We start from the raw sequence: 27171 nt of genomic DNA, 5'->3' as shown, positions 1-27171 counted from the left end.
TGTGAATCAGATTTAGATTTTTGTATAATATAACAATGCCTTCACACAACTGGAGGCTTCATAAAAATAAAAAGCTTGGTGTGTGAAAAGGTATTGATCCTTTTGCACTTCTTGTCTTGTATAGCATTTCTGATTACCACTTACCTTATTATGAATAACTTGTCCCTCTGTGTTAATCCACTGTGGGTGTACAGTGTTCTATGGCACAGCGTAGGCTGCCGACAGTGTGATCATTAATGACTGAATTGGTGTATATACCACTATTCACAGTTCAGGGAGTGTGGCAGTGAAACGTCACCACAGGCAGGCAGTTGTTATCGTTTTATGTTGTACTAGCAGCAGCAGGGATGCTGGAAACTTTGCTCTGTTTGTCCAGTACTCCTTAATACAGCAAGGATAGATGTGCGTTACAGATGACATTCCCAATACATGGGATAATTTCTTTGTTTATTTTACGGAGCACTGCAGCTCGAATAATGACATTAATGATGAATGGCTTCAGATAAACTTAATGACCTGTGACCCAACCTGCCAATAAAATACATCTTCTACTTCAACCCTGAAATGTGGCAATGCGTTTGACAACAAAACCAAGGAGATTCGTCTAGTCTTCAGTTATGTCACAGTGACATATCTACTGAGATAGTTACAATAAAAGTAGGCTAGGATGAGACAAGCTGTGGAAGGAGAAACTATTTGAGCTGAGTAATATACAGTATGTTGCTCTGTATTAAAATAATCTCAACATTGTAATTCTGCAATAGACTATGATATGACAAATCCAATCACGTATACCAATATGACTGCTATGATTACAAATATTCTCAACTATCAGGAGGTGAAGGTCAACTTAATCATGTCATGGAGGACATTTTGAGTTGCACCATTACTTTAGGTCATGCGAGTTGAGAAATCTTTCAAAAGTTCTGCTTTAGGGTTGGCAGAAGTTCCACATGTTGTGTAAATGAAATGTCCTATGTGTAAAAGGATAATATCCTATGTTTCCAAATAAAAGGTACTATGAAGTAATGAGGAGACTTAGATTTGTTTTTGCTTCACTGTCCAAATTCATATGTATTTCAAATATCATTTATAATGTACCAAAGTTGTCAGTGTTGTATTTGGTCCCATATTGTTAGCACACAATGACTACATCAAGCTTGTGGCTACAAACTCAATGGATCCATTTTCAGTTTGTTTTGATTCTGTTTTCCCCAATAAAAACTGAATGGAGTAAATTCTGATGACGCCATGATTAGGAAAAATGATTAGTCAATCCCCTCTCACTATTACCAATAATGGGGGAGATTTTGGGGGTGTATGTTCTTTGTCCCTTTGTAACTTTTTCTCATCATTCACAATTTATTCAGGATCTATAATTATGGTAGTGTCCACATTCATGTAGAAGTGTTCACAAATATATTATAGTATTACAATAAAAGTGACACCAAAAATACCATTCACCATTCACTTCCTATTGGACAAAACATAATCCGTAACACAACCAAAACAAGCTGTAAACGCATCCAACAAGCTTGACGTAATCATTGTGTGCAAGGAATATGGGACCAAATACTAAACTTATGACTATTTAAATACACGAAGGGAAATGTGTCCAAATACTTGACATCTTCAAATGGAGAGACTAGATATATAAAGTGCTTCCATTTCTAAACGTTAAATCAGATAAGTATGAAAATACCCTCAAATAAAAAGGTGACAGTCTGTGTGTGCTGTCACTTTTTATGAAACATTTGATCTCAAATCCAAAATGCTGGAGTACAGAGCCAGATTAAAAACATTTATCATTACTGTCCAAATACACATGTACCGTAGGGGAGTGTAAATGAACAGAAAAAAGTACAATGGCACAGACAATAAATAAACACAAGACGTAAAGGAGGCTATAGTTCTTTGCATAACTATCTCCCTGTTGGTGGCTTCTGGCTTCCTGCTGGAATAAAATAGATTTCCTGATGAGATTTGACCACATTATATGGCCGCTCATGTACGGGGACAAAGGCTTAACAGTAACTGTACATTGGTGTTTGCAACTGGGAAAAAAACAGGCATAATCTTAGCCCAAAATAAATTTGCCCTTTCCAAAAATCACAGAAAAGCTCATTTTTCCCTTGCTAGGTGACAGTAAATGTAATATTCAGGAAGGAGGAGAGGAAGTTAGATAGGAGGAAGTAGCTCCATCCATTCCAGTGTGGGCTGAGAAAAGTGAGTGATAATTACCAATGTGTGGTTGTCTTATGTACCTTAATTGAATACACTGACTAAAGTCCATTTGAATAACTGCATCTACTAAACAACCAACATGTATAGGTCACCGTGTCCAGAGGTGTGTGAAGGGTGTGGCGGCCCTGACTAGAAGGGCCCGGTAGGCCTGTCCGAACTGGCGGTTCATGACAGCATAGAGCACAGGGTTAATACAACTGTTGAGCCAGGTGAGGTTGGCACAGAACATGTGGAGCACCTGAGGTGCACGGTTCTGCTTATCAGCAATGTTCAGCAGCAGGAACGGGACAAAACAGCCCACAAAACACAGGAAGACAGTGAAACACATCCGGGTCACACGTCTAAACTCAACATTGTCCCCTGAAGAGGTGGTGGAGGAGGAGGGAGCAGTGATGGGGGCAGGAGTGGCCGAGCGGGGCACAGGGTTGAGGGCAGGGGTTAGCTCCTGTGCCCCTGCTAGGTGAGCTGAATGCGAAGTTAAAGCAGAGCCCCAGGTGGAGTGGGAGGACTGAGCTTTCCCAGGGTGCACCTTCACCTCTACCTCCTTGTATTGGGTTAGTTCTGCCTGGCTGCTCAATTCACAGCTCTGGGTGGTGGCCACCCCGCTCCCGACTCCACTATCCCCCTCCGTCCCTTGTTCTGATGAGTTCGGCTTCTTTTGTGACGAGCGTCGGCTAAACCGGTAGCGGACCAGTGCCAGTGCCGCCACCCTGACTCGCCTGTAAATGAGCAGGTAGAAAATCCCCACGCAGCCCAGGCCGATAAAGAAGTAGAAGAATAGCAGCACGGTGGTGTAAGGGCGCCCCCTGGTGCGGTGGAAACTGCAGGTGCACACCTGTGGGGCAAATACATAAACGGGCCAGAGCGGGCCGAAGCTGGCCAGGCCCAGGGCCCAGGTGGAGGGCAGGAGGATAGCCAGGCCTCGACCAGAAAACACCCGCTCAAACACATCCCGCTTCGTCACCAGCAGGTAACGGCTGGCCGCGATCAGACACAGGGTGATGATAGAGACAGAGTTGGAGAGAAAGAGGAGGAGGCCAAAGATGCTGCACCAGAGAGGTCCGCCCCTCCAGCGGAGGTGTAGGTAGGAGTCGACAGAGACGGGCTGCAGCAGGGTACAGTACAACAGGTCCGCCAGGGCCAGGTTCACTATCAGCACGTTGAAACGCGTCCGCAGCCGGGTGTCCGTGGCGAAGGCCAGAATGGTAAGCATGTTCCCCACCGTTCCAACTATAGTAACTACCGAACCCCACAGCACGCCGAAGTAGCGGTAGGCCTCCACCGAAGGGTGGTGGCAGGAGAAGGTGTCATTCTGCACATCACCTGTGACGTTCTCCAGCATCCTGGGAAGAGAGAGGTATCAACTTTATTTTTCCCCAGGTCAGGGGGAAGTTGGATTGGAAACACAATGATATAAATCATATAAAGTTGATTCCACATCAGATACGCATAACAAATGTATTGCACATCACATCATTTACACATTACACACAGAGAGAGAAGAGAAATTCCAAAATGATTAGCTGTCAGTCAAATAATGGCAGGCTGTTGACGAGTGGGGTTAAGTCAGAGGGGTGCTGTAGATGCAGGGTTCCTAGACCACTTCCTGCTTGTTGAAAAAATGTGGTGAACCATTAATTGTTCTCTGTCATGTTGGGGTGTTCCACACATGTTCAATAATGTCATGTTTCAGAACCAACCTTGACTTTGTCAGTAGCTGTTCTTGCTATTTCTGCTGCTCTTTTTTCCATTCAAATAATTGATGTTGTTTGGTGTTCTGTGTTCTGTGCATATCAGATCACAGCCATCCCAATAAGGCATGTACTGTATTAGATATACTGCAGCTACTTCAGCATGACTACAGAGGCAATAACGTTTTGACTGACTAAATTTAACACCTTAATAATGTGTGAAAGAAACCGTACGTTATAAATACAGTATCTATTTTACAAATTGATCAAATTGGAGGGGTCACAGCCCCCTCAATGGACAATACACTTCAATGACATGCTGTATTATAATATGACTAGGCAAATCCATTCTTTCTCTCACTAGGATTGTATAGCAGACTTGACAATATAATCCAATGCCTTTGATGGAATAACTATTCACTTTCAGTTAGTGTTCCTGGAAATGAACTGTTAACACCATAATAAATACAAATGGAGATGTCAGACAATTCTGTTAGATGTCAACGGCTGTACAGTAGAGTACAGGACAGTACATTCCTTTTGATAATAGTTCTCTATATGGGGTGAATAATTAACTCACATCACGGAAGTTGATCTGAAACACGAGAACATCAACTTCCACAGGTAGTGTTAACACAGGAATATTACTATCGAACAGAGTATCACCACAAAGAACAGAAAAAATCCGGAAGTTTATTTCTCACCTCAGTTCTAACGTTTTCTGTCAAGGAGTCTGTGTCTCTCTGTGCAGTATCTTGGCATTTGTGTTGTCCTGTGTGTCGTGGTTGTTCTGTTGTCTCAAAGTCTTTATGCAGTTTATCAGTCACTTAACTGGTTCCTTCTCCTTTTCACCTCTTTTGAGCTTCCTCTAGTCTTCTCATTGGTAGATCCCTGTGACCTCATCAAATGTGATGCAATGTGTGTGATTTCTGTTTCATGACGGATGTTTCTCAATTCTGGTCAATTCCGAGTTTTCATAGCAAATAATGTGTTCTTTTTCTGATTTCCTCACCTACTGGCTACTGTATCCTCATTTTGTTAGAAATGCTCACTCTGCACTACTAGTCAGACATAAGACATTAAAACTTAACAATCAGTATTCAAAAGCATTTCTATGAACATACATTGCACAGTATATAGCATCACCACCACAGTCATTTTGTAAATAATTTATTCATCTTCAGTTTGTTTATTCAACAATAAGGAAGCTCTTTTGCCAACATCGCTAAAACAGTCTATAATGATTCAATATTATCTCCGAAATAACATTTAATATATTTGTACACATTATTTATTTATTTATTGCTACAATTTCTCAGTCCTTTACCCTTCTAATACTGTATGAGAAACAAATAGTTTGGTGGCTTACAGGAGGAACAGGCTCCATCTGTATGGGTTAGTGTGAGGTTGGGTATGAATACACTACCGGTCAAAAGTTACACCTACTCATTCAAGGGGTTTTCTTTATTTTTTGAACTATTTTCTACATTGTAGAATAATAATGAAGACATCAAAACTATGAAATAACACATGGAATCATGTAGTAACCAAAAAAGTGTTCAAATATATTTTGATTTGTTTACATGTGAGATTCTTTAAATAACCACCCTTTGCCTTGATGACAGCTTTGCACACTCTTGGCATTCTCTCAACCAGCATCGTGAGGTGGAATGCATTTCAATTAACAGGTGTGCCTTGTTAAAAGTTAACTTGTGGAATTTCATTCCTTCTAAATGCGTTTGAGCCAATCAGTTGTGTTGTGACAAGGTAGGAGTGGTATACAGAAGATATACCTATTTGGTAAAAGACCAAGTTCATATTATGGCAAGAACAGCTAAAATAAGCAAAGAGAAATGACAGTCCATCATTATTTTAAGACAATACGGAACATTTCAAGAACTTTGAAAGTTTCTTCAAGTGCAGTTGCAAAAACCATTATGCGCTATGATGAAACTAGCTCTCATGAAGACAGCCACAGGAATGGAAGACCCAGAGTTACCTCTGCTGCAGAGCATAAGTTCATTAGAGTTATCAGCCTCAGAAATGGCAGCCCAAATAAATGCTTCACAGAGTTCAAGAAACAGACACATCTCAACATAAATTGTTCAGAGGAGATTGTGTGAATCAGGCCTTCATGGTCGAATTGCAGCAAAGAAACAACTACTAAAGGACACCATAAGAAGAAGAGACTTTCTTGGGCCAACAAACACTAGCAGTGGACATTTGTCCTTTGGTCTGGAGTCAAAATTTGAGATTTTTGGTTCCAACTGCTGTGTCTTTGTGAGACGCGGTGTGGGTGAACGGGATTATCTCTGCATGTGTGGTTCCCACCGTAAAGCATGAAAGAGGAGGTGTGATGGTGTGGGGGTGCTTTGCTGGTGACACTGTCTGTGATTTATTTAGAATTCAAGGCACACTTAACCATCATGGCTACCACAGTATTCTGCAATGATACGCCATCCCATCTTGTTTGGACTTAGTGGGACTATCATTTGTTTTCAACAGGACACTGACCCAACACACCTTCAGGCTGTGTAAGGGCTATTTGACCAAGAAGGAGAGTGATCGAGTGCTGCATCAGATGACCTGGCCTCCACAATCCCCCGACCTCAACCAAATTGAGATGGTTTGGGATGAGTCGCACCACAGAGTGAAGGAAAAGCAGCCAACATGTGCTCAGCATATGTGGGAACTCCTTCAAGACTGTTGGAAAAGCTGATTGAGAGGATTACATTTTTTATTTAGCTTGACAAGCCAGTTAAGAACAAATTCTCATTTATAATTATGGCCAAGGAATAGTGGGATAACTGCCTTGTTCAGGGGCAGAACAACAGATTGTTACCAAGTCAGCTCAGGGATTTGATCTAGCAACCTTTTAGTTATAGGCCCAATGGTCTAACCACTAGGCTACCTCCCACCCCAAGAGTGTGCAAATCTGCCAAGAATGCCAAGAGTGTGCAAATCTGTCATCAAGGCAAACAAGTTTAACACTCAAGTTTAACACTTTTGGTTACTACATGATTCCATATGTGTTAGTTCATAGTTTGAAGTCTTCACTATTATTCTACAATGTAGAAAATAGTAAAAATAAAGAAAATCTCTTAAATTAGTTGGTGTTCTACAACGTTTGACCGGTAGTGTACATGAGGCAGAATAGGACAACGGTCTCCTCTTAAAGTGGAAATATATGATTCATTTCATTACTCTGGAGAAAATTCTCATATTATACTACTATCACTCACATCGCTGCTTGTGATGAGCATGTGAGAGAAAATACAGGTTCATATTAATTTCCCCTTTGTGAACTGTAACAAACGTGTCCTACTTCTTCACTTCAAACATCCATCACAGTGTTTCTCACTCACACCACACTCAACATGCTACCATCTGGGTGTAGGATCACAGGTCAGCAATCACTCCTGGAAGGGAAAACCCACCTCCCTTGTGTTCTCACTAGAAGAGGGTGGTGCCATCAGATATCCCTAAGCCTCCCCCTGTTGTTAACTGTGTAGAAACAATTCCCTTAACACCCTAATACCACACTTTGTTGGGACTGTGCAGACATACTTAAGTTTTGAGTAAAGGTACTAAAATTAGCTGTCTCGCTGAGTAGTTTCCAGTTTGAATGAAAGGGGTCACCATTGAGGCATAATTGCGTGCTTCATCTATCTCTACCTATCTCCAGAATACACACATACGCACACACACAGAAACACAACACTTTGACACCAGCCATACAAAAATATAAGACAAGGGCAGAAACTGGAAGAATGCTCAAAGGAACCAATTGACTTCTCGTAACAGTTCCAGTCCGTAACATGTCCCACTCTCCCTTTCTCTCTGACTTCTTACAGACAATAAGACTGAAAGAGGAGGTATGCTAAGAAAACAACAGTTAAATAAATGGTTTATCACAAGTCCATCATTTTTCATTGCATTCATTCACATTTCTTAAAATATCTTATTCAGATTTCTTAAAAACATTTAGCTCTACCTTGGTGCATTCAGTACACATTTCTGCCTTGAGTTACAGTGGGGTTTCTCTATTCCTTCCTTGCTTCCTTCACTTCTCTCTCTCTCTCACCTGATCTGACAACAGAGGATATATAGACTAACAGCTATTATCCTCAACACAACACTAGAACATATATCTAGAACCTCGAAACATACAGTACAATGTACCTTGTGCCTGGATCTGCAGAGCAGGCACCTAATCTAGAACCTGGAACTACAGAGTGGGGTACAGATGTAGGATATTCATTTTATCCAGTTTGCTACAGCAGGAAATAATCCTGCAGCAACAGGAAATGTGAATTATTATGTGGATTATAATTAATGGACATTTTTGTAGGGGTTGATCCATTTTTAATAAGGGAAAGTCAAGTCTGAAATTTCAAAGTGGAAATTACAAACCCCATAGGCCTTTTTAGGACTCAAATACACTACAAATTTTCTGCAACAGGTTGATTAAATTGAGATCCTACACCTGTAGATAGGTACTGCACTTAGATTATTGAACACCCCAACAGGGTTTTGCAGTATGCAACGTATATTGCAGATGGCTTTGGATGGGAGTTCACTGAACCAGAAATGCAGAGATGTGGAGGAAATAGAACACTCAGTCTACTGAGTCACCCTCAGCCAGGATACAAGTTTGACCTGTACAAATATTTTTAACGGAAGGTTAGAGGAGGGTTAACGGAGGGAAAGCATTGACAGAAAGTCCATCTTAGTCTGTCATGCATCCTTCCTGTTTAAAATATCTGCAAGCTGTCCATCCTTCGCTTTGGAATTTATTAAACAAAAAAGGGTGGAAGGGTAGAGAGGAAAAGGCATAGTCTTTCCTATTTCAAATATTTAAGTTTTAACATCTGTTTATTATCTATCAATGGTTTTCCCTGTTTACTTCACAGTGTGCTCCTTCCTGATAGTGCCCCATCCCATCACCGTCAATAAGGGGAGAAGAGGATTGGCCCATGGGTGGTGCGCATAGGCCCGGGGGCGGGCCTTAGGAGGCTGAGGTGTGTGCCTTGTAGTGTGCCCTGTAAGAGGTGGTGGTGGGGATGGTAGTTCTGAGTGTGAGAAATGGGACCAGGGGCACGCAGCTGAGCCAGCTGATTGGAGGAGGCAGCGGCTGCCATCGCCACGGCAACAGCCAGGGGGTTAGGAAACAGTCCATGGCCCAGAGTTTTTGGAAGTTCCTTTGAGAAGGTCAAGGATGACTGAGATCCAGAGAAAGAAACAGTGTAAAGGTTAAAATGAGTAATGAGTAAGGTGAGAGAAGAGGCAAACTGTGGTATGCTGTCTATTAGACAACCCTGAGCTAAATGACTGAATCATCAAATAATGATTTAGAAATATTGCTATAGCCTATACACATAATTGGATCATTACCACAAAGTCTGTGCGATTCTCATGCCGGCTAAGGAGGGGATTGGGCTTCCCTGCGACTCCATCCCGATGCCTTCGACTAGATATATGCTGAAGAGAAAAATAAGTGGGGCGTTATATGTTTTCTTCTTTCTCCAAATGTGCATCCTTCTTTCAGTGAGGTATCTGAATGATGAATTAAGCTGTAGGTATAAGGTACTGTTGCCTCTAGATGCTGATCTTGGGTCAGTTTTGCATTTCCCCCACTAATGGTTAAGGTTAGGATTGGGGGAGGGGTAGCTGATCCCAGTAGTGGAACATGTACCCAGTTCTCACATTTAAGTTAAAGTAAAGAAACTTTCATGGAAACTTACTCAAGTAAAAGTCACCCAGTAAAATACTACTTGAGTAAAAGTCTAAAGTATTTGGTTTTAAATATACTTAACTATCAAAAGTAAAAGTATAAATAATTTCAAAATCCTTAATTTAAGGATAGCCAGTGGCACACTCCAACACTCAGACATCATTTATAAATGAAGCATTTGTATTTAGTGAATCCGCCAGATCAGAGGCAGTAGGGATGACCAATGATAAGTGCGTGAATTTGACCATTTTCCTGTCCTGCCTGAGCCTTCTAAATATAACTGGTGCTTTTGGGTGTCAGGAAAACGTATGGAGTAAAAAGTACATCATTTTCTTTAGGAATGTTATAAAGTAAAAGTATTCACAGTAAAGTACAGATACCACAAAAAAACTACTTCAGGATTACTTGAAAGTATTTTTGCTTATGTATTTTACACCACTGGCTGATCCTAGATCTGTACCTAGGGGAAACTTCACTCTTGGGCAGTAGTCATGTTACTTACTCACTCACCTGTTTGAGCTGCAGCTCAGATTTCACTCTCACGTTGCAGATCTCACAGTGGAAGGTGCGTTCCTGAGTGTTGTGGTCCGAGGGCAGCCCCCCTGCCTGGTCTGGGCTCAGGTTAGGGCCCAGCCGAGGGTACGTTTTTATGGGGCCCAGCCCACTCCATGCCTCCAGGATGGTTTTGTGTTTGGTACCTGTTAGAGAAGGAAATATTAGTTGTTGTTGTTTGTAAATTTTAATAAAACTAGGCCTGATAACTCCTTGATTACATTTTCTCTGTGGAGTGTAATGTAGTTCTACATTTTCTCTGTGGAGTGTAATGTAGTTCTACATTTTCTCTGTGGAGTGTAATGTAGTTCTACATTTTCTCTGTGGAGTGTAATGTAGTTCTACATTTTCTCTGTGGAGTGTAATGTAGTTCTACATTTTCTCTGTGGAGTGTAATGTAGTTCTACATTTTCTCTGTGGAGTGTAATGTAGTTCTACATTTTCTCTGTGGAGTGTAATGTAGTTCTACATTTTCTCTGTGGAGTGTAATGTAGTTCTACATTTTCTCTGTGGAGTGTAATGTAGTTCTACATTTTCTCTGTGGAGTGTAATGTAGTTCTACATTTTCTCTGTGGAGTGTAATGTAGTTCTACATTTTCTCTGTGGAGTGTAATGTAGTTCTACATTTTCTCTGTGGAGTGTAATGTAGTTCTACATTTTCTCTGTGGAGTGTAATGTAGTTCTACATTTTCTCTGTGGAGTGTAATGTAGTTCTACATTTTCTCTGTGGAGTATAATGTAGTTCTACATTTTCTCTGTGGAGTGTAATGTAGTTCTACATTTTACATTTTCTCTGTGGAGTGTAATGTAGTTCTACATTTTCTCTGTGGAGTGTAATGTAGTTCTACATTTTCTCTGTGGAGTGTAATGTAGTTCTACATTTTCTCTGTGGAGTGTAATGTAGTTCTACATTTTCTCTGTGGAGTGTAATGTAGTTCTACATTTTCTCTGTGGAGTGTAATGTAGTTCTACATTTTCTCTGTGGAGTGTAATGTAGTTCTACATTTTCTCTGTGGAGTGTAATGTAGTTCTACATTTTCTCTGTGGAGTGTAATGTAGTTCTACATTTCATGATGTTCTTGTTCATTTCAAAACTTTGATATTTTATGTATTTTTTGTACTATTAAGAAATGACAGATCTTTATAATTGTAATATGGAATAGGCCATTGTGACTTTTGTTTAAACTATTGAATTATTTTGCACCTTAAATTCGATTTTGAATAGCCTGCACATCCATATGCTGCTCCGTGCGTCAATGGAAATGTGTCTCCCAAGGCAAGCCTTTCTCGCTGCATATCCAGCACAAGTTATTGTCTTCCTCGGTTGAATAAATAACGTATTGTTTTTGTGTTTACAAAATTATTTGCAGTATTTCTTTCATCACAGCCGCCAACACAGGCCGCACTCGGTCACCCAGAAGCAAGCTACAGTAAGCGTTTGAATATATTTGTATTAGTATGTTCCTTAAATTATCATTTGTTTGTGGCTATCATTGTAATTAACCTAGCCCTCAGAAGAATATGGTGGACTAGATCACATTGAGGCTAATTGAGCATAGAAAGATGATTAGGCCTAAGCAGTATATTGAGTCAGAAAGTGTGGTGACATTGACTAGCCACTAGAGAGCACAGCTAAACATTTTCAGGATTAGGCTATTCAGCAGTTTTGGTAACCTATCTCCTGCTCTGTTATTGTCTTGTCATGTAGTACAGAACCATTATTTCCTATTTCTCTTGTTCACTCTCATTTCACGGTCAGTCCCTGTTCACACCTTCTTTTGGCTCTTTTTTAAAGGAACATTTCCTTCTCTTCATTCTCAGTCTAGTACAGGGAAGGGCAACTGGCGAAACCAAATTTAGCTTAGGGCCCCCAAAAGGCTAGTGCCGGCTCTGACTACATGTGTGAGTATGGATGCGGGTAAGCAGACTGAGCCCCACATGATGAGTTAAGATTTTTGGTGGCCCCCACCCCTATCAAAGTTTCCCATCCCTGGTCTTGATTATACTGTACATTAGAGGTAACTGCCAAAATAAAGGAAACACTTGAGTAAATGAAGTATACAAAGTATATTGAAAGCAGGTGCTTGGTGCTTCCACACAGGTGTGGTTCCTGAGTGTTCCAAGTAATTAACATGCCATCATGCTTAGGGTCATGAATAAAAATGCCCAGTTGCCTATTATGTTGGCTACCATGGCTAGAAGAAGAGATCTCAGTGACTTTGAAAGCGGGGTCTCAAAAGAGCATGAGGTTAAGGATTAGCCCCTTTTTTCAATTTTTGCCTAAAATGACATACTCAAATCTAACTGCCTATAGCTCAGGCCCTGAAGCAAGGATATGCATATAGAAACACTTTGTAGTTTATGGAAATGTGAAAGTAATGTAGTAGAATATAACACATTAGATCTGGTAAAAGATAATACAAAGAAAAAAACAACCATTCTTTTGTATTTTTTTGTACCATCATCTTTGAAATGCAAGAGAAAGGCCATAATGTATTATTCCAGCCCAGATTTTGGCCACAAGATGGCATCAGTGTATGTGCAAAGTTTTAGACTCATCCAATGAACCATTCCATTTCTGTTCAAATGTACCTAATTTGTTTATTAATAACTTTTCATGTTCAAAATTGTGCACTATGTAATTACCTCCAGGTGTGTATGTTTTGGAGGGATGGCTTTAGGAAACACAAACATAACTAGTAGTCCCATGTGGCTCAGTTGGTAGCACATGCCACTTACACCACCAGGGTTGTGGGCTCGATTCCCATGGGGGACCAGTATGAATGAAAATGTATGCATTCACTACTACAAGTCACTCTGGATAACAGCATCTACTAAAATGTTATATTGTAACTAAAAGAAAACAATCTGATTGTTATATCTGTTTAAATGAACCAGACACGTGGAAGTATTGTCCTGTCTCTCTATGTGGTGAATGAAAGCCAAGCTGTTCTTCTGTCATTTGAGTTGAGCTGGTTAATCTAGCCTTGAACGCACTGAAATATTCATTGTTAACTCTTCTTCCCTGGGAGTGTGACTTAGGTTCTGTGTGTGCATCAGAAGCCCTGGCTTAGTATTGCAATATTTGGCCTTGTGAAGTTATTCAACCACAATGCCTTAGCTGTGGTTTGCAGTGTATTCATAAATCCTTGAGTGGAAGAAAATATATTTAATCAGTTATGCCACTGTGTGTAGTTTTGTCCCTTGTGTGTAACAGTGGTATCCCATGAGTCAATGTCAGAGATCAGGGTGTGAAGGAGGACACTATTAAGAAATGACAGATCTTTATAATTGTAATATGGAATAGGCCATTGTGACTTTTGTTTAAACTATTGAATTATTTTGCACCTTAAATTCGATTTTGAATAGCCTGCACATCCATATGCTACTCCGTGCGTCAATGGAAATGTGTCTCCCAAGGCAAGCCTTTCTCGCTGCATATCCAGCACAAGTTATTGTCTTCCTCGGTTGAATAAATAACGTATTGTTTTTGTGTTTACAAAATTATTTGCAGTATTTCTTTCATCACAGCCGCCAACACAGGCCGCACTCGGTCACCCAGAAGCAAGCTACAGTAAGCGTTTGGATATATTTGTATTAGTATGTTCCTTAAATTATCATTTGTTTGTGGCTATCATTGTAATTAACCTAGCCCTCAGAAGAATATGGTGGACTAGATCACATTGAGGCTAATTGAGCATAGAAAGATGATTAGGCCTAAGCAGTATATTGAGTCAGAAAGTGTGGTGACATTGACTAGCCACTAGAGAGCACAGCTAAACATTTTCAGGATTAGGCTATTCAGCAGTTTTGGTAACCTATCTCCTGCTCTGTTATTGTCTTGTCATGTAGTACAGAACCATTATTTCCTATTTCTCTTGTTCACTCTCATTTCACGGTCAGTCCCTGTTCACACCTTCTTTTGGCTCTTTTTTAAAGGAACATTTCCTTCTCTCCATTCTCAGTCTAGTACAGGGAAGGGCAACTGGCGAAACCAAATTTAGCTTAGGGCCCCCAAAAGGCTAGTGCCGGCTCTGACTACATGTGTGAGTATGGATGCGGGTAAGCAGACTGGGCCCCACATGATGAGTTAAGATTTTTGGTGGCCCCCACCCCTATCAAAGTTTCCCATCCCTGGTCTTGATTATACTGTACATTAGAGGTAACTGCCAAAATAAAGGAAACACTTGAGTAAATGAAGTATACAAAGTATATTGAAAGCAGGTGCTTGGTGCTTCCACACAGGTGTGGTTCCTGAGTGGTCCAAGTAATTAACATGCCATCATGCTTAGGGTCATGAATAAAAATGCCCAGTTGCCTATTATGTTGGCTACCATGGCTAGAAGAAGAGATCTCAGTGACTTTGAAAGCGGGGTCTCAAAGGAGCATGAGGTTAAGGATTAGCCCCTTTTTTCAATTTTTGCCTAAAATGACATACTCAAATCTAACTGCCTATAGCTCAGGCCCTGAAGCAAGGATATGCATATAGAAACACTTTGTAGTTTATGGAAATGTGAAAGTAATGTAGTAGAATATAACACATTAGATCTGGTAAAAGATAATACAAAGAAAAAAACAACCATTCTTTTGTATTTTTTTGTACCATCATCTTTGAAATGCAAGAGAAAGGCCATAATGTATTATTCCAGCCCAGATTTTGGCCACAAGATGGCATCAGTGTATGTGCAAAGTTTTAGACTCATCCAATGAACCATTCCATTTCTGTTCAAATGTACCTAATTTGTTTATTAATAACTTTTCATGTTCAAAATTGTGCACTATGTAATTACCTCCAGGTGTGTATGTTTTGGAGGGATGGCTTTAGGAAAGACAAACATAACTAGTAGTCCCATGTGGCTCAGTTGGTAGCACATGCCACTTACACCACCAGGGTTGTGGGCTCGATTCCCATGGGGGACCAGTATGAATGAAAATGTATGCATTCACTACTACAAGTCACTCTGGATAACAGTATCTACTAAAATTTTATATTGTAACTAAAAGAAAACAATCTGATTGTTATATCTGTTTAAATGAACCAGACACGTGGAAGTATTGTCCTGTCTCTCTATGTGGTGAATGAAAGCCAAGCTGTTCTTCTGTCATTTGAGTTGAGCTGGTTAATCTAGCCTTGAACGCACTGAAATATTCATTGTTAACTCTTCTTCCCTGGGAGTGTGACTTAGGTTCTGTGTGTGCATCAGAAGCCCTGGCTTAGTATTGCAATATTTGGCCTTGTGAAGTTATTCAACCACAATGCCTTAGCTGTGGTTTGCAGTGTATTCATAAATCCTTGAGTGGAAGAAAATATATTTAATCAGTTATGCCACTGTGTGTAGTTTTGTCCCTTGTGTGTAACAGTGGTATCCCATGAGTCAATGTCAGAGATCAGGGTGTGAAGGAGGACACATAAAATGTTGTGTTTGTAAAAGCTCAAGCATCACTTTGTGTGGCTAATTTTGAGGCTGCTGAGAAGGCAATATCTATCTATGCCGGAATGTTCAATGACAATAGACTTTATTACACATTGCGTTATCAGTTCTGTCTTTGGAAGGAGCCTTACCTTTGTTGTGCGCCTCTAGCTGAGAGAGGGAGTTGACGGCCACTTTGCACAGTGAGCAGTAGAGCAGCTTCTTGGCCTTGTCCTCCTCAGACTCCCCTGAAAAGAGGCTGGGGGCCGGGGACAGGGTGTCAGGGGGGCCCGCCATGGGGGTGTCCACCTGGGGGGCACAAAGGGCCGGGGAGGGGATGGAGGTGGAGTTGGTGGGCATAGGTGTACTCAAAGGGGGCAGGGATGAACACACAGGGAGCAGGGAGGTGTCATGGACCGACATGGGGATGGGGCTGGGTGTCATGTCTGAGCCGTTTGAATGTGGGCGGGACTGGACGTCATCTGTGAAGAGAACAGATGGGAAATAGAACATTTTCTACCATATTTTATACAACGGGTGGTTCTAATCCTGAATGCTGATTGGTTAAAAACTTGACTTTGTCTCGGGCCTAACAACACCCATGCCAATATATCCACAAACACCGGATTCTTGGGCATAATCACTTATGTGTAGAGCACACCAGATAATATTATGATGATGATGATGATGCTGCGGCACTAGTACAGTACTATGTCTGAACTTACAGGGTCAAAACTCTGCCCCAGAGGGCCACACATCTGTCTCCCCCATCTGGAGTGAGTCAGGGTAGGGTGGAATATCTGGGTCATGTCAGGTTATTCAGGTTGGAGAGGATGGAAGGAGGGTCAGTAGAACAGCACAATAATCTTAATGTTACTGTAGCTTAACCACTGTATGTAGCACAGGGTCATCTGGCCTGCCAATTGAACCAAGAGATAAACAAAAGACAAGTGTTGAGAGCCAGTAGAGCCTTCATACTACATAGTATTTAACCACTCCCCACCACCCTCCTCTCCTCTGCTGGCCAATCCCAGTGACGGATGCCTGGGAAGCTGATTCTTGTCAGTGCTGACAGAGGCGTCTCTTAGCAGACATCCCTCTGTACGACTGTTCTGTTTCACCCCGGATCTTTGACTAAACAGCTGAACTTTACACACACACAGACTGAAACGTGTGTGTGTGTGTTAAGGTTAAATCTCTGTGTGGGTTCAGCATGTGTGTGTGTTTAGGTTATATCTCTGTGTGGGTTCAGCATGTGTGTGTGTGTCTTTAGGTTATATCTCTGTGTGGGTTCAGCATGTGTGTGTGTTTAGGTTATATCTCTGTGTGGGTTCAGCATGTGTGTGTGTTTAGGTTATATCTCTCTGTGGGTTCAGCATGTCAAATCAAATCAAATTGTATTGGTCACATACACATGGTTAGCAGATGTTAATGCAGTGTAGCGAAATGCTTGTGCTTCTAGTTCCGACAGTGCAGTAATATCTAACAAGTAATCTAACAAATTCACAATGACTACCTTATACACACAATGTAAACATATGGATGCTCAATGGCCGTGCAGCATAGGCAAGATGCAATAGATGGTATAAAATACACTCTGTACATATGAGTACTGTAGGATATGTAAACATTATTAAAGTGACATTATTTAAAGAGACTAGTGATAACTTTATTAAATCCATTTGAGTCAGTATGTTGGCAGCAGCCTCTCTATGATAGTGATGGCTGTTTAACAGTCTGATGGCCTTGAGCTAGATGCTGTTTTGTCTCTCAGTACCAGCTTTGATGCACCTGTACTGACATCACCTTCTGGATGATAGCGGGGTGAACAGGCAGTGACTCGGGTGGTTGTTGTCCTTGATGATCTTTCTGGCCTTCCTGTGACATCGGGTGCTGTATGTCTCTTGGAGGGCAGGTAGTTTGCCCCCGGTGATGCATTGTGCAAACCGGGGGGGGGGGGGGGGGGGCTCCCTCTGCTGTTTCCTGAAGTCCACAATCATCTCCTTTGTTTTGTTTACGTTGAGTGAGAGTTTATTTTCCTGACACCACACTCCGAGGGCCCTCACTTCCTCCCTGTAGGCTGTCTTGTCGTTGTTGGTAATCAAGCCCACTAATGTAGTGTTGTCTGCAAACTTGACGATTGGGTTGGAGGCATGCATGGCAACGCAGTCATGGGTGAACAGGGAGCACAGGAGAGGGCTGAGAACGCACCCGTGTAGGGCCCCAGTGTTGAGGATCAGCGGGGTGGAGATGTTGTTCCCTACCTTCACCACCTGGGGGCGGCCAGTCAGAAAGTCCAGGACCCAGTTGCACAGGGCCGGGTCGAGACCCAGGGTCTCAAGCTTAATGATGAGTTTGGAGGGGACTATGCTGTTGAATGCTGAACTATAGTCAATGAACAGCATTCTTACATAGGTATTCCTCTTGTCCAGATGGGATAGGGAAGTTTCCAGTGTGATCGAAATTGCATCGTCTGAGCACCTATCAGGGCGGTAAGCAAATTGAAGAGGGTCTAGGTTATCAGGTAGGGTGGAGGTGATATGATCCTTGACTAGTCTCTCAAAGCACTTCATGATGACAGAAGTGAGTGCTACGGGGCGATAGTCATTTAGTTCAGTTACTTTTGCTTTCTTGGGTACAGGAACCATGCTGGACATCTTGAAGCATGTGGGAACAGCAGACTGGGATAGGGATTGATTGAATATGTCCGTAAACACACCAGCCAGCTTGTTTGCTCATGCTCTGAGGATGCGGCTAGGGATGCAATCTCCGCCGTCAGCCTTGTGAGGGTTAACACGTTCAAATGTTTTACTCACATCGGCCACGGAGGAGAGCCCACAGTCTTTGGTAGATGGCCGTGTCGTGGCACTGTATTGTCCTCAAAGCACGCAAAGACGTTGTTTAATTTGTCTGGGAGCAAGTCGTCAATGTCCACGAATGTGCTGGTTTTCTTTTTGTAATCCGTGATTGACTTTAGACCCTGCCACATATGTCTCGTGTTTGAGCCGTTGAATTGCGACTCTACATTGTCTCTTTACTGAAACTTTGCTTGTTTGATTGCCTTGCGGAGGGAATAACTACACTGTTTGTATTCGGTCATGTTTCCAGTTACCTTGCCATGATTAAATGCAGTGACTTGTGTGTGTTCAGGTTATGTCTCTGTGTGGGTTCAGCATGTGTGTGTGTTTAGGTTATATATTTGTGTGGGTTCAGCATGCGTGTGTTTAGGTTATATCTTTGTGTGGGTTCAGCATGTGTGTGTTTAGGTTATATCTTTGTGTGGGTTCAGCATGTGTGTGTGTGTGTGTGCGGTGTAGAGCACAGGTGGTGCTTACCCTGTTTTCTAGGGTTAGAGCTTGGGCTGGATGGCGAGGGGCCTGGTGGAGAGGGGGCGGCTGTAGGGAGAGTGGCCAGTTTGTCACCCTCCTGGGGGCGAGTCTTGGAGGTCTCAATGCCTTTTACCCTCCGAGCGTGGCGGTTCCCCTTATAGTGGGCCTCTGCCTGACTCTGAGAAAAGAACATGGGGAGGAGAGGGCATGACATGATATGTCACATCATAATCCACATGGGTATTATTATTCACACACTTCTGAGCACCATGCTTATCTGATATCTGCGTATATCAGAAAGAAAAAAAAATATACCCAATCTTTAGCAGATGATAATTCACTCACTCCAATAGCAACCTTAGCATGGCCATGGGACACCACGCACACCCTGGCTGTTTTATTTTCACACTACGGCTGTGTCCTGTTTTCCTGTTTAGTACAGTATCTATCATCCACAGGCCTGTTTCAGACCCAGTGAGGTCAGTGGAGTAAACTCTAGCCATAGTGTTGACTGGACGTCTCTCAGCAGATGGCTTTAGGCTGTCATATGAGCCCTGTGCTGTCCCTGCTCTGTACCTGCCTGTTCCTGTGGCTGACTGACTGACTGACTGACTGGCTGACTGACTGACTGCTGGCTGACTGACTGACTGGCTGACTGGCTGACTGCTGGCTGACTGACTGGCTGACTGACCGACTGGCTGGCTGGCTGACTGCCCGGCTGGCTGGCTGACTGACTGGCTGACTGGCTGGCTGAATGACTGGCTGACTGGCTGGCTGACTGGCTGGCTGGCTGACTGGCTGGAGCACTCTTCAGCAGTTCAGTAGATCAATTATGCATCTCTGATTAATTTATCACTGAGATCCCCAATGTCTACACAGGGGTGGGTTTTATTTTTATTTTGTATGTAATTTAACCTTTATTGAACTAGGCAAGTCAGTTAGGAACAAATTCTTATTTACAATGGCGGCCTACTCCGGCCAAACCTGAATGACGCTGGGACAATTGTGCGCCTCCCTATGGGACTCCCAATCATCCCGTCATCCCGTCCGGATGTGACACAGCCTGGATTCGAACCAGGGACTGTAGTGACTTTATAACTATCCTTGTTCAACACAAAATAGCACAAAATACAGCAGCTGAGGAGCACATGCTCTCTGTGGTGTGTTGTCAATGTGAGAACTACACTGAGTGTACAAACAGTAGGTCAGCAGTAATCATTCTTTAAGCGTTCTAGAACATTCCAGACCCTATATAGTACTATAATGTTCAGGACTTCTCTAGTCTGTCTTTACAGAGGAGAATTCTAGAATGTTCTGGTGGTTCCTCTGCAATAAATTACTAATTACTGAACTGAGCCTGTGATGATTATCGAGTGGTGAGAATGGGATTATCTAAAATAGACCCAGAGGTGTGAGGAAACACTGACAGCTGCAACCTGACTACTGCTGCTCAAGGAGGAATAAGGAATGTGAGTGGCCAGAGTGTCACCAAGGGAGGCTGTGTGTACTGTAGGCAGCTACATAGCTACAAAGAGAGCTGGGGCTTGGCAGTAGCGAGGGAGTGAGGGGGGCATCAACGAGGTGAGGGGGCTACTGGGACGTGTCAGGGATGCCTCCCTAAACCTCAGGCAGTAATTGCCGACGACAGAGGTACACAAATAGCCCCAGATTAGACATGAAGGAGGAGGGATAACCCACTCAGCAACAGTTATGTTCTCCAAAGAGACAGACTTACAGAGAAAAGTAATTGCCTCTCTCTCACTTCTCTCCCACTCTACTTTCACTATTTCAGATTGTACCCCCCCCCCCTGTCTCTCTCTCTCTCTCTCTCTCTCACTCTCTCTCTCTCTCTCTCATCTCCTCTTCTCTCTCTCGGTGGAGGAAAGCTTTGGTTTTGAAGCTCTGTCCTGACCTTCAGTGTTTAGGTCTTGGGGGATCAATAAAATTCAACAATCAATTACAACTGAACAGAGTTGACAACAGAGAGGGGAGACGGACAGGGAGACAGGAAGAGGGGATAGCGCAGAGGAAGTCTAGAAAGAGATTAGAAGGAAGGAGGAAAGAGAGATCTTTAGTGTAGAACTGAAGAGTTATAAAAGAGGAGTACATGATGTTTGGAATGGGTTAAGAAGCGTTATGAAAAGTGGATATGAAAATATGATCCTTTTCTCTCTGAGCAGGATGCGGCTTTGATGTTTAATCTATGAGTGACAAAGGCAGAGGAACCAGAGAGAACTGGTCTAGCAGCCAAGTCTACTGTACAGCCGACAGGCAACACAATGGAGGAGAGGGGGGGTGGGAGAGGAGAGGGAGGACGAGGGAAATGCAGAAGAGAAGGGGCACAGGAAGTAGACCAGAAAGAGAGAAAGAGATAGAGACATCAACATGTATGAAGAAGAGGCGGAACAAAGGAAAAGGAAGCAGGATCTATCTTAGGGACTGAAATTGAGAGAGAGAGAGAGAGAGAGAGAGAGAGAGAGAGAGAGAGAGAGAGAGAGAGAGAGAGAGAGAGAGAGAGAGAAAGAGAGAGAGAGAGAGAGAGAGAGAGAGAGAGAGAGAGAGAAGGTGTCCAGCGTTGTGGTGCTGCAGTGGTAACGATAGCCAATGCAGCACAATAAAGAGGCATGTGACGTCGGTCTTGCAGCATAGACAGCCTGTCCTGTATGGCTGGTGGCTGCTTGGAATGAATTGCAGTATACAGTACATTACTGGTGGCAGACTGGCAGTGTGATAAGTTTGCTTCTGAGTTTATAGGAATCAATCCAGATATGTTGGTTTGGTTCAGCTTCAGTCTTTAATTGTATCTGGTTCAGCAGATGATGACGTTTAATCCATGTTGACTGACAGAAAACACAATTCAGTGAGAGTGCTGCCGGTACTTTATTTTAAATATTTATATCAAAATATCTTACTGTTCATAGCAGGAAAGACAATGTATGCTGGCTGGGGTATAATATTTGAAACGTGTGGAAAGTATTATATAATAGTGTCTCTAACTGTGCTTCTGAAATGCAGTAAGGCTGCAATAACAGATCCTTGGCTGTATACTGTGAGCAGACTATTCTTTCATTATTAGAGAACTTCCATTGTGCTCTGAGCTCATAACCTGACTTCCCCTCTCAGATTACTGAGTACTGGACTGGTAGAGCAGATGGAGATCAGGACTTTCTCACACACACTGACTGTACTGATGATGATGCATAAAGAGAGTGAAGGCCAAACAGGTGGCCATGGGTCCAGTCGAGTTTTTACAACAGTGGAAGTTGAACACACACATACACACCACACACAGTACACTATTCTACACTGCTACATACAGGCACAGACGGACAGATGACACTCACACACCCACACACACAGGGTTGACGACAGTGACACCTGACCCTACAGCAAACCCTCGACCACAAAGCGCCACAGGGGGTGGTGCGAACAGCCCAGTACATCACTGGGGCCAAGCTCCCTGCCATCCACCACCTCTATATCAGGCGGTGTGAAAGGATAGCCAAAATATTGCCAAAAACTCCACACACATTCACATACTGTACACTAGATATGCACACACACACACATAAACACAAACACACGCATACCGACAACACAAACACACACACTTTTACACTCATTTGCTATTATTATCTATCCTGATGCCTAGTCACTTTACCCTGCCTTCAAATACCTCGTACCTCTGCACATTGACCTGGTACTGGTACTCTCTGTATATTGATTTATTCTTGTGTATTTTATTCCTTGTGTTACTATTTTTCTTTTTATTATAATTTCTCAGTTAAGTCTACACCTGTTGTATTTGGCACATGTGACAAATAACATTGTATTTGATTTGAGTGTGCACTACAGAATGTGAGAACATGGTGTCCAGGAGAGTGGATTCGAGAGGGTAGATAGATGCAGCTGTTACGGCGTTTCAGACGCTCCCCTGTCTATGTTTCCACCGCTCTTTCCTGAAAAGCATTTAGTGCTTTATTCATTGGCATGTGTCAATATTTTTAGCCAGGATCGTGTGTCAACTTGAGTCTGGCTTAGAGGTGACACTGCGTTTCCCCTGAGCAAAGAGACTTTTACTGTATGTTTAGGGGATATACCCATCCCTCAAGCTGGTCCAATGTACCCTGGCCTGTACTTTCTATACCCATTGTGAAGCACTTCAAAAACATTTAATATTACACAACAATAATGTTGAATACACGTAGTGCACATTATGAAGCAAATTGCCTAAGCCTGCTACAGTGAAATTGTTATACTCAATGCAGTCTATGACCGGAAAACAGGTCTTACCACATCTTACTGGTGATAAAACGCTCCCATCTGTGTAGGGGAGGGGGAGGGGGAGGGGTTGTATAATCAGGCCTTAAAAACAGCCTCAGATTTGACCGTGTATGTTTACAGGTGAGTTTGTGTTCTAATACACACAGCAGCAAGGAGAGAGGAACATATACAGAGAAAATAATGTAGAGACAACAGATGTATGTGGTTACAGTACAATATTTGATTTTCAACAAATGAATGTTTCTTATTTTTTTAAGAAACATTAATATGCTGAAAATCCCAAATTGTTTGCATAGTCAACTTACACACAGCTCTGACACACACATTTACCCCACCAGACTTGTCACTAGGGGTCTTTCCACAGTCCCCAAATCCAGAACCAATTCAAGAAAGCGTATAGTAGAGCCATTATTGCGTGGAACTCCGTTCCATCTCATATTGCTGAAATGAACAGCAAACCTGGTTTTAAAAAAACAGGTGCAACGCCTCTCCCCTATTTGACATAGATAGTTTGTGTGTATGTATTGATATGTAGACTATGTGTGTCACGCCCTGACCGTAGAGATCCTTTTATTTTCTATGTTTGTTTGGTCAGGGTGTGACTCGGGTGGGAAAGTCTATGCTTTCTGGTTTTTTGTTTTTGGCCGGGTATGATTCTCAATCAGGGACAGCTGTCTATCGTTGTCTCTGATTGCGAATCCTACTTAGGCAGCCTTTTATCCTTTTCTCATTTGTGGGTTGTTGCATGCATGTATAGCCTTATGGAGTTTCATGTTAGTTTTTGTTGTTTATTGTTTTGTTGGCGACATTTAAAAAAATAAAGAAAAATGTACGCTCACCACGCTGCACCTTGGTCCGGTCCTTTTCAAGACCACGTTCCTGACAACGTGTGCCATTTTAATTTTATTTTAATTGATGTCGTTCTGTCCTTGAGCTGTTCTTGTCTACTGATGTCCTGTATTATGTCATGTTTTATGTGGACACCTGGAAGAGTAGCTGCTGCTGTTGCAACAGATAATGGGGATCCTAACAAAATACAGACAAAGACATGCATTCAAACTGAGCATTGGTTTATGTGCTTATTTCACATTTAATGATGTGTACAGAGCTGAGGGCTTCTGTCTTTATGACGGTATGTTTCAGAAGGCAGTCAGTGTCATAAGCACCTAGCTGTTAGACCCCCACTCTACTGGAATGTGTGCAGCACCATCCAAGATCCTAATCATTTTTACATGCCGATGGAACAAACCATTCTGAATAATCCCACAAGGGATGTATATGTTATGATATATTTGTTATTCAACATTCTTGATGTCTTCACTATTATTCTACAATGTTGAAAATAGTAAAAATAAAGAAAACCCTTGAATTAGTAGGTGTTCTAAAACTTTTGACCGGTAGTGTATGTGAACACTTAAACCACCTCTTCTGTTAATAATTCTGTTCATTCTTTAGTTCTACTCCCTCAGTCATCCTCATTTTGGTGCCCTGTACAAAGACTGACATGCTGGAATGTGCTTTGTCAGCATTCACTACTTTCTCAAATTTCACCCAATGACCAGATCAAGTCAGTTTTTTGTTGCATCACATTCACCCTCGCTGACCCCTCACAATCCCTCGATCACAGCTATCTCCATGAAGCATTCTAGAAATAAAAGCAGTTGGTGGCTGTCCTATTGCTTGCTGCTGATATATCATAAGCACTTGGCCAGCAGTCATTCTAGTGTGTTTCCTTTTAAGACATCCCCACAGACTGAAACACTCAATCCAACCTCAACATCTCAGAACCTTAACCCCCTGTGCTCTAGTCCCCTAGTCCCCGGTTCTCCAGTTCCTTAGTCCCCTGTTCTCTAGTCCCCTAGTCCCTTGTTCTCTAGTCCCCTAGTCCCCTGTTTTTTAGTCCCCTAGTCCCCTGTTCTCTGGTCCCCTAGTCCCCTGTGCTCTAGTCCCCTAGTCCCCTATTCTCTAGTCCCCGTGTCCCCTGTTCTCTAGTCCCCTAGTCCCCCGTTCTCTAGAACCGTAGTCCCCTGTTCTCTAGTCCCCTAGTCCCCTGTTCTCTAGTCCCCTAGTCCCCTGTTCTCTAGTCCCCTAGTCCCCTGTTCTCCAGTCCCCTAGTCCCCTGTTTTCCAGTCCCCTAGTCCCCTGTTCTCCAGTCCCCTAGTCCCCTGTTCTCTAGTCCCCTAGTCCCCTGTAATCTAGTCCCCTAGTCTCCTTTTTTAAAGTCCCCTACTCCCCTGTTCTCTTGTTCCATAGTCCCCTGTGCTCTAGTCCCCTAGTCCCCTGTTCTCTAGTCCCCGAGTCCCCTGTTCTCCAGTCCCCTAGTCCCCTGTTCTCTAGTCCCTTAGTCCCCTGTTCTCTAGTCCCCTAATCCCATGTTCTCTAGTCCCCTAGTCCCCTGTTCTCCAGTCCCCAAGTCCCCTGTTCTCCAGTCCCCTAGTCCCCTGTTCTCTAGTCCCCTGTTCTCCAGTCCCCTAGTCCCCTGTTCTCTAGTCGCCTAGTCCCCTGTTCTCTAGTACCCTAGTCCCATGTTCTTTAGTCCCCTGGTCCCCTGTTATCTAGTCCCCTAGTCCCATGTTCTCTAGTCCCCTAGTCCGCTTTTCTCTAGTCCCCTAGTCCCCTATTCTCCAGTCCCCTTGTCCCCTGTTCTCTAGTCCCCTAGTGCCCTGTTCTCTTGTCCCCTAGTCCCCTGTTCCCTCGTCCCCTAGTCCCCTAGTCCCCTATTCTCTAGTGCCCTAGTCCCCTGGTCTCAAGTCCCCAAGTCCCCTGTTCTCTAGTCCCTTTCTCTCTAGTCCCCTAGTCCCCTGTGCTCTAGTCCCCTAGTCCCCTGTTCTTTAGTCCCCTAGTCCCCTGTTATCTAGTCCCCTAGTCCCATGTTCTCTAGTCCCCTAGTCCGCTGTTCTCTAGTCCCCTAGTCCCCTGTTCTCCAGTCCCCTAGTCCCCTGTTCTCTAGTCCCATGTTCTATAGTCCCCTAGTCCCCCGTTCTCTAGAACCGTAGTCCCCTGTTCTCTAGTCCCCTAGTCCCCTGTTATCTAGTCCCCTAGTCCCATGTTCTCTAGTCCCCTAGTCCCCTGTTCTCTAGTCCCCTAGTCCCCTGTTCTCCAGTCCCCTAGTCCCCTGTTCTCCAGTCCCCTATTCCCCTGTTCTCTAGTCCCCTAGTCCCCTGTTCCCTCATCCCCTAGTCCCCTAGTCCCCTGTTCTCTAGTCCCCTAGTCCCCTGGTCTCAAGTCACCAAGTCCCCTGTTCTCTAGTCCCTTTCTCTCTAGTCCCCTAGTCCCCTGTGCTCTAGTCCCCTAGTCCCCTGTTCTTTAGTCCCCTAGTCCCCTGTTATCTAGTCCCCTAGTCCGCTGTTCTCTAGTCCCCTAGTCCCCTGTTCTCCAGTCCCCTAGTCCCCTGTTCTCTAGTCCCATGTTCTATAGTCCCCTAGTCCCCCGTTCTCTAGAACCGTAGTCCCCTGTTCTCTAGTCCCCTAGTCCCCTGTTCTCTAGTCCCCTAGTCCCCTGTTCTCCAGTCCCCTAGTCCCCTGTTCTCCAGTCCCCTAGTCCCCAGTTCTCCAGTCCCATAGTCCCCTGTTCTCTAGTCCCCTAGTCCCCTGTTCTCCAGTCCCCTAGTCCCCTGTTCTCAAGTCCCCTAGTCCCCTGTTCTCTAGTCCCCTAGTCCCCTGTTCTCTAGTCCCCTAGTCCCCTGTTCTCCAGTCCCCTAGTCCCCTGTTCTCCAGTCCCCTAGTCCCCAGATCTCCAGTCCCCTAGTCCCCTGTTCTCTAGTCCCCTAGTCCCCTGTTCTCTAGTCCCCTAGTCTCCTGTTTTTAAGTCCCCTAGTCCCTTGTTCTCTAGTCCCCTAGTCCCCTGTGCTCTAGTCCCCTAGTCCCCTGTTCTCTAGTCCCTGAGTCCCCTGTTCTCCAGTCCCCTAGTCCCCTGTTCTCTAGTCC

General features: G+C 43.3%; 2 protein-coding genes across 4 annotated transcripts in view; both read right to left on the bottom strand.

Moving 5' to 3' along the window:
• Positions 1–414: 414 nt before the first annotated feature.
• gpr84 (G protein-coupled receptor 84) lies at positions 415–4788 on the bottom strand. Of its 2 annotated transcripts, none has more exons than XM_031825204.1 (2): positions 4640–4788; positions 415–3608 (listed from the first exon to the last, which is right to left on the bottom strand). In XM_031825204.1, the coding sequence occupies exon 2, from the start codon at positions 3584–3586 to the stop codon at positions 2333–2335; it is 1254 nt and encodes a 417-aa protein (XP_031681064.1). In that variant the 5' UTR covers positions 3587–3608; positions 4640–4788; the 3' UTR covers positions 415–2332. The 2 variants fall into 2 exon arrangements, with proteins under 2 accessions (XP_031681064.1, XP_020339046.1); XM_020483457.2 differs by having other exon boundaries at positions 415–3587; positions 4640–4782.
• A 2193-nt stretch (positions 4789–6981) lies between these two features.
• The window catches only part of LOC109890231 (zinc finger protein 385A-like), a 110483-nt gene continuing 90293 nt past the window's right edge, over positions 6982–27171 (bottom strand). For both annotated transcript variants that reach the window (XM_020482215.2, XM_020482217.2), the window contains exons 4-8: positions 18968–19139; positions 15785–16114; positions 10180–10367; positions 9330–9416; positions 6982–9157 (exon numbers count right to left, since the gene is read on the bottom strand). In XM_020482215.2, coding sequence (XP_020337804.1) covers positions 8885–9157; positions 9330–9416; positions 10180–10367; positions 15785–16114; positions 18968–19139 — 1050 coding nt within the window. In that variant the 3' untranslated portion in view covers positions 6982–8884. The remainder of the gene's footprint in view (positions 9158–9329; positions 9417–10179; positions 10368–15784; positions 16115–18967; positions 19140–27171) is intronic.

Source organism: Oncorhynchus kisutch, linkage group LG5, assembly GCF_002021735.2.
Source record: "Oncorhynchus kisutch isolate 150728-3 linkage group LG5, Okis_V2, whole genome shotgun sequence".
NCBI lineage: Eukaryota > Metazoa > Chordata > Actinopteri > Salmoniformes > Salmonidae > Oncorhynchus > Oncorhynchus kisutch.
The sequence above is the reverse complement of the archived record's forward strand: the minus strand, read 5'-3'. Positions and strand labels throughout refer to the sequence as shown.

Bases quoted from the DNA above. Each gene is read 5' to 3' on its own strand.
- gpr84 (XM_031825204.1), bottom strand. From the start codon at position 3,586: ATGCTGGAGAACGTCACAGGTGATGTGCAGAATGACACCTTCTCCTGC.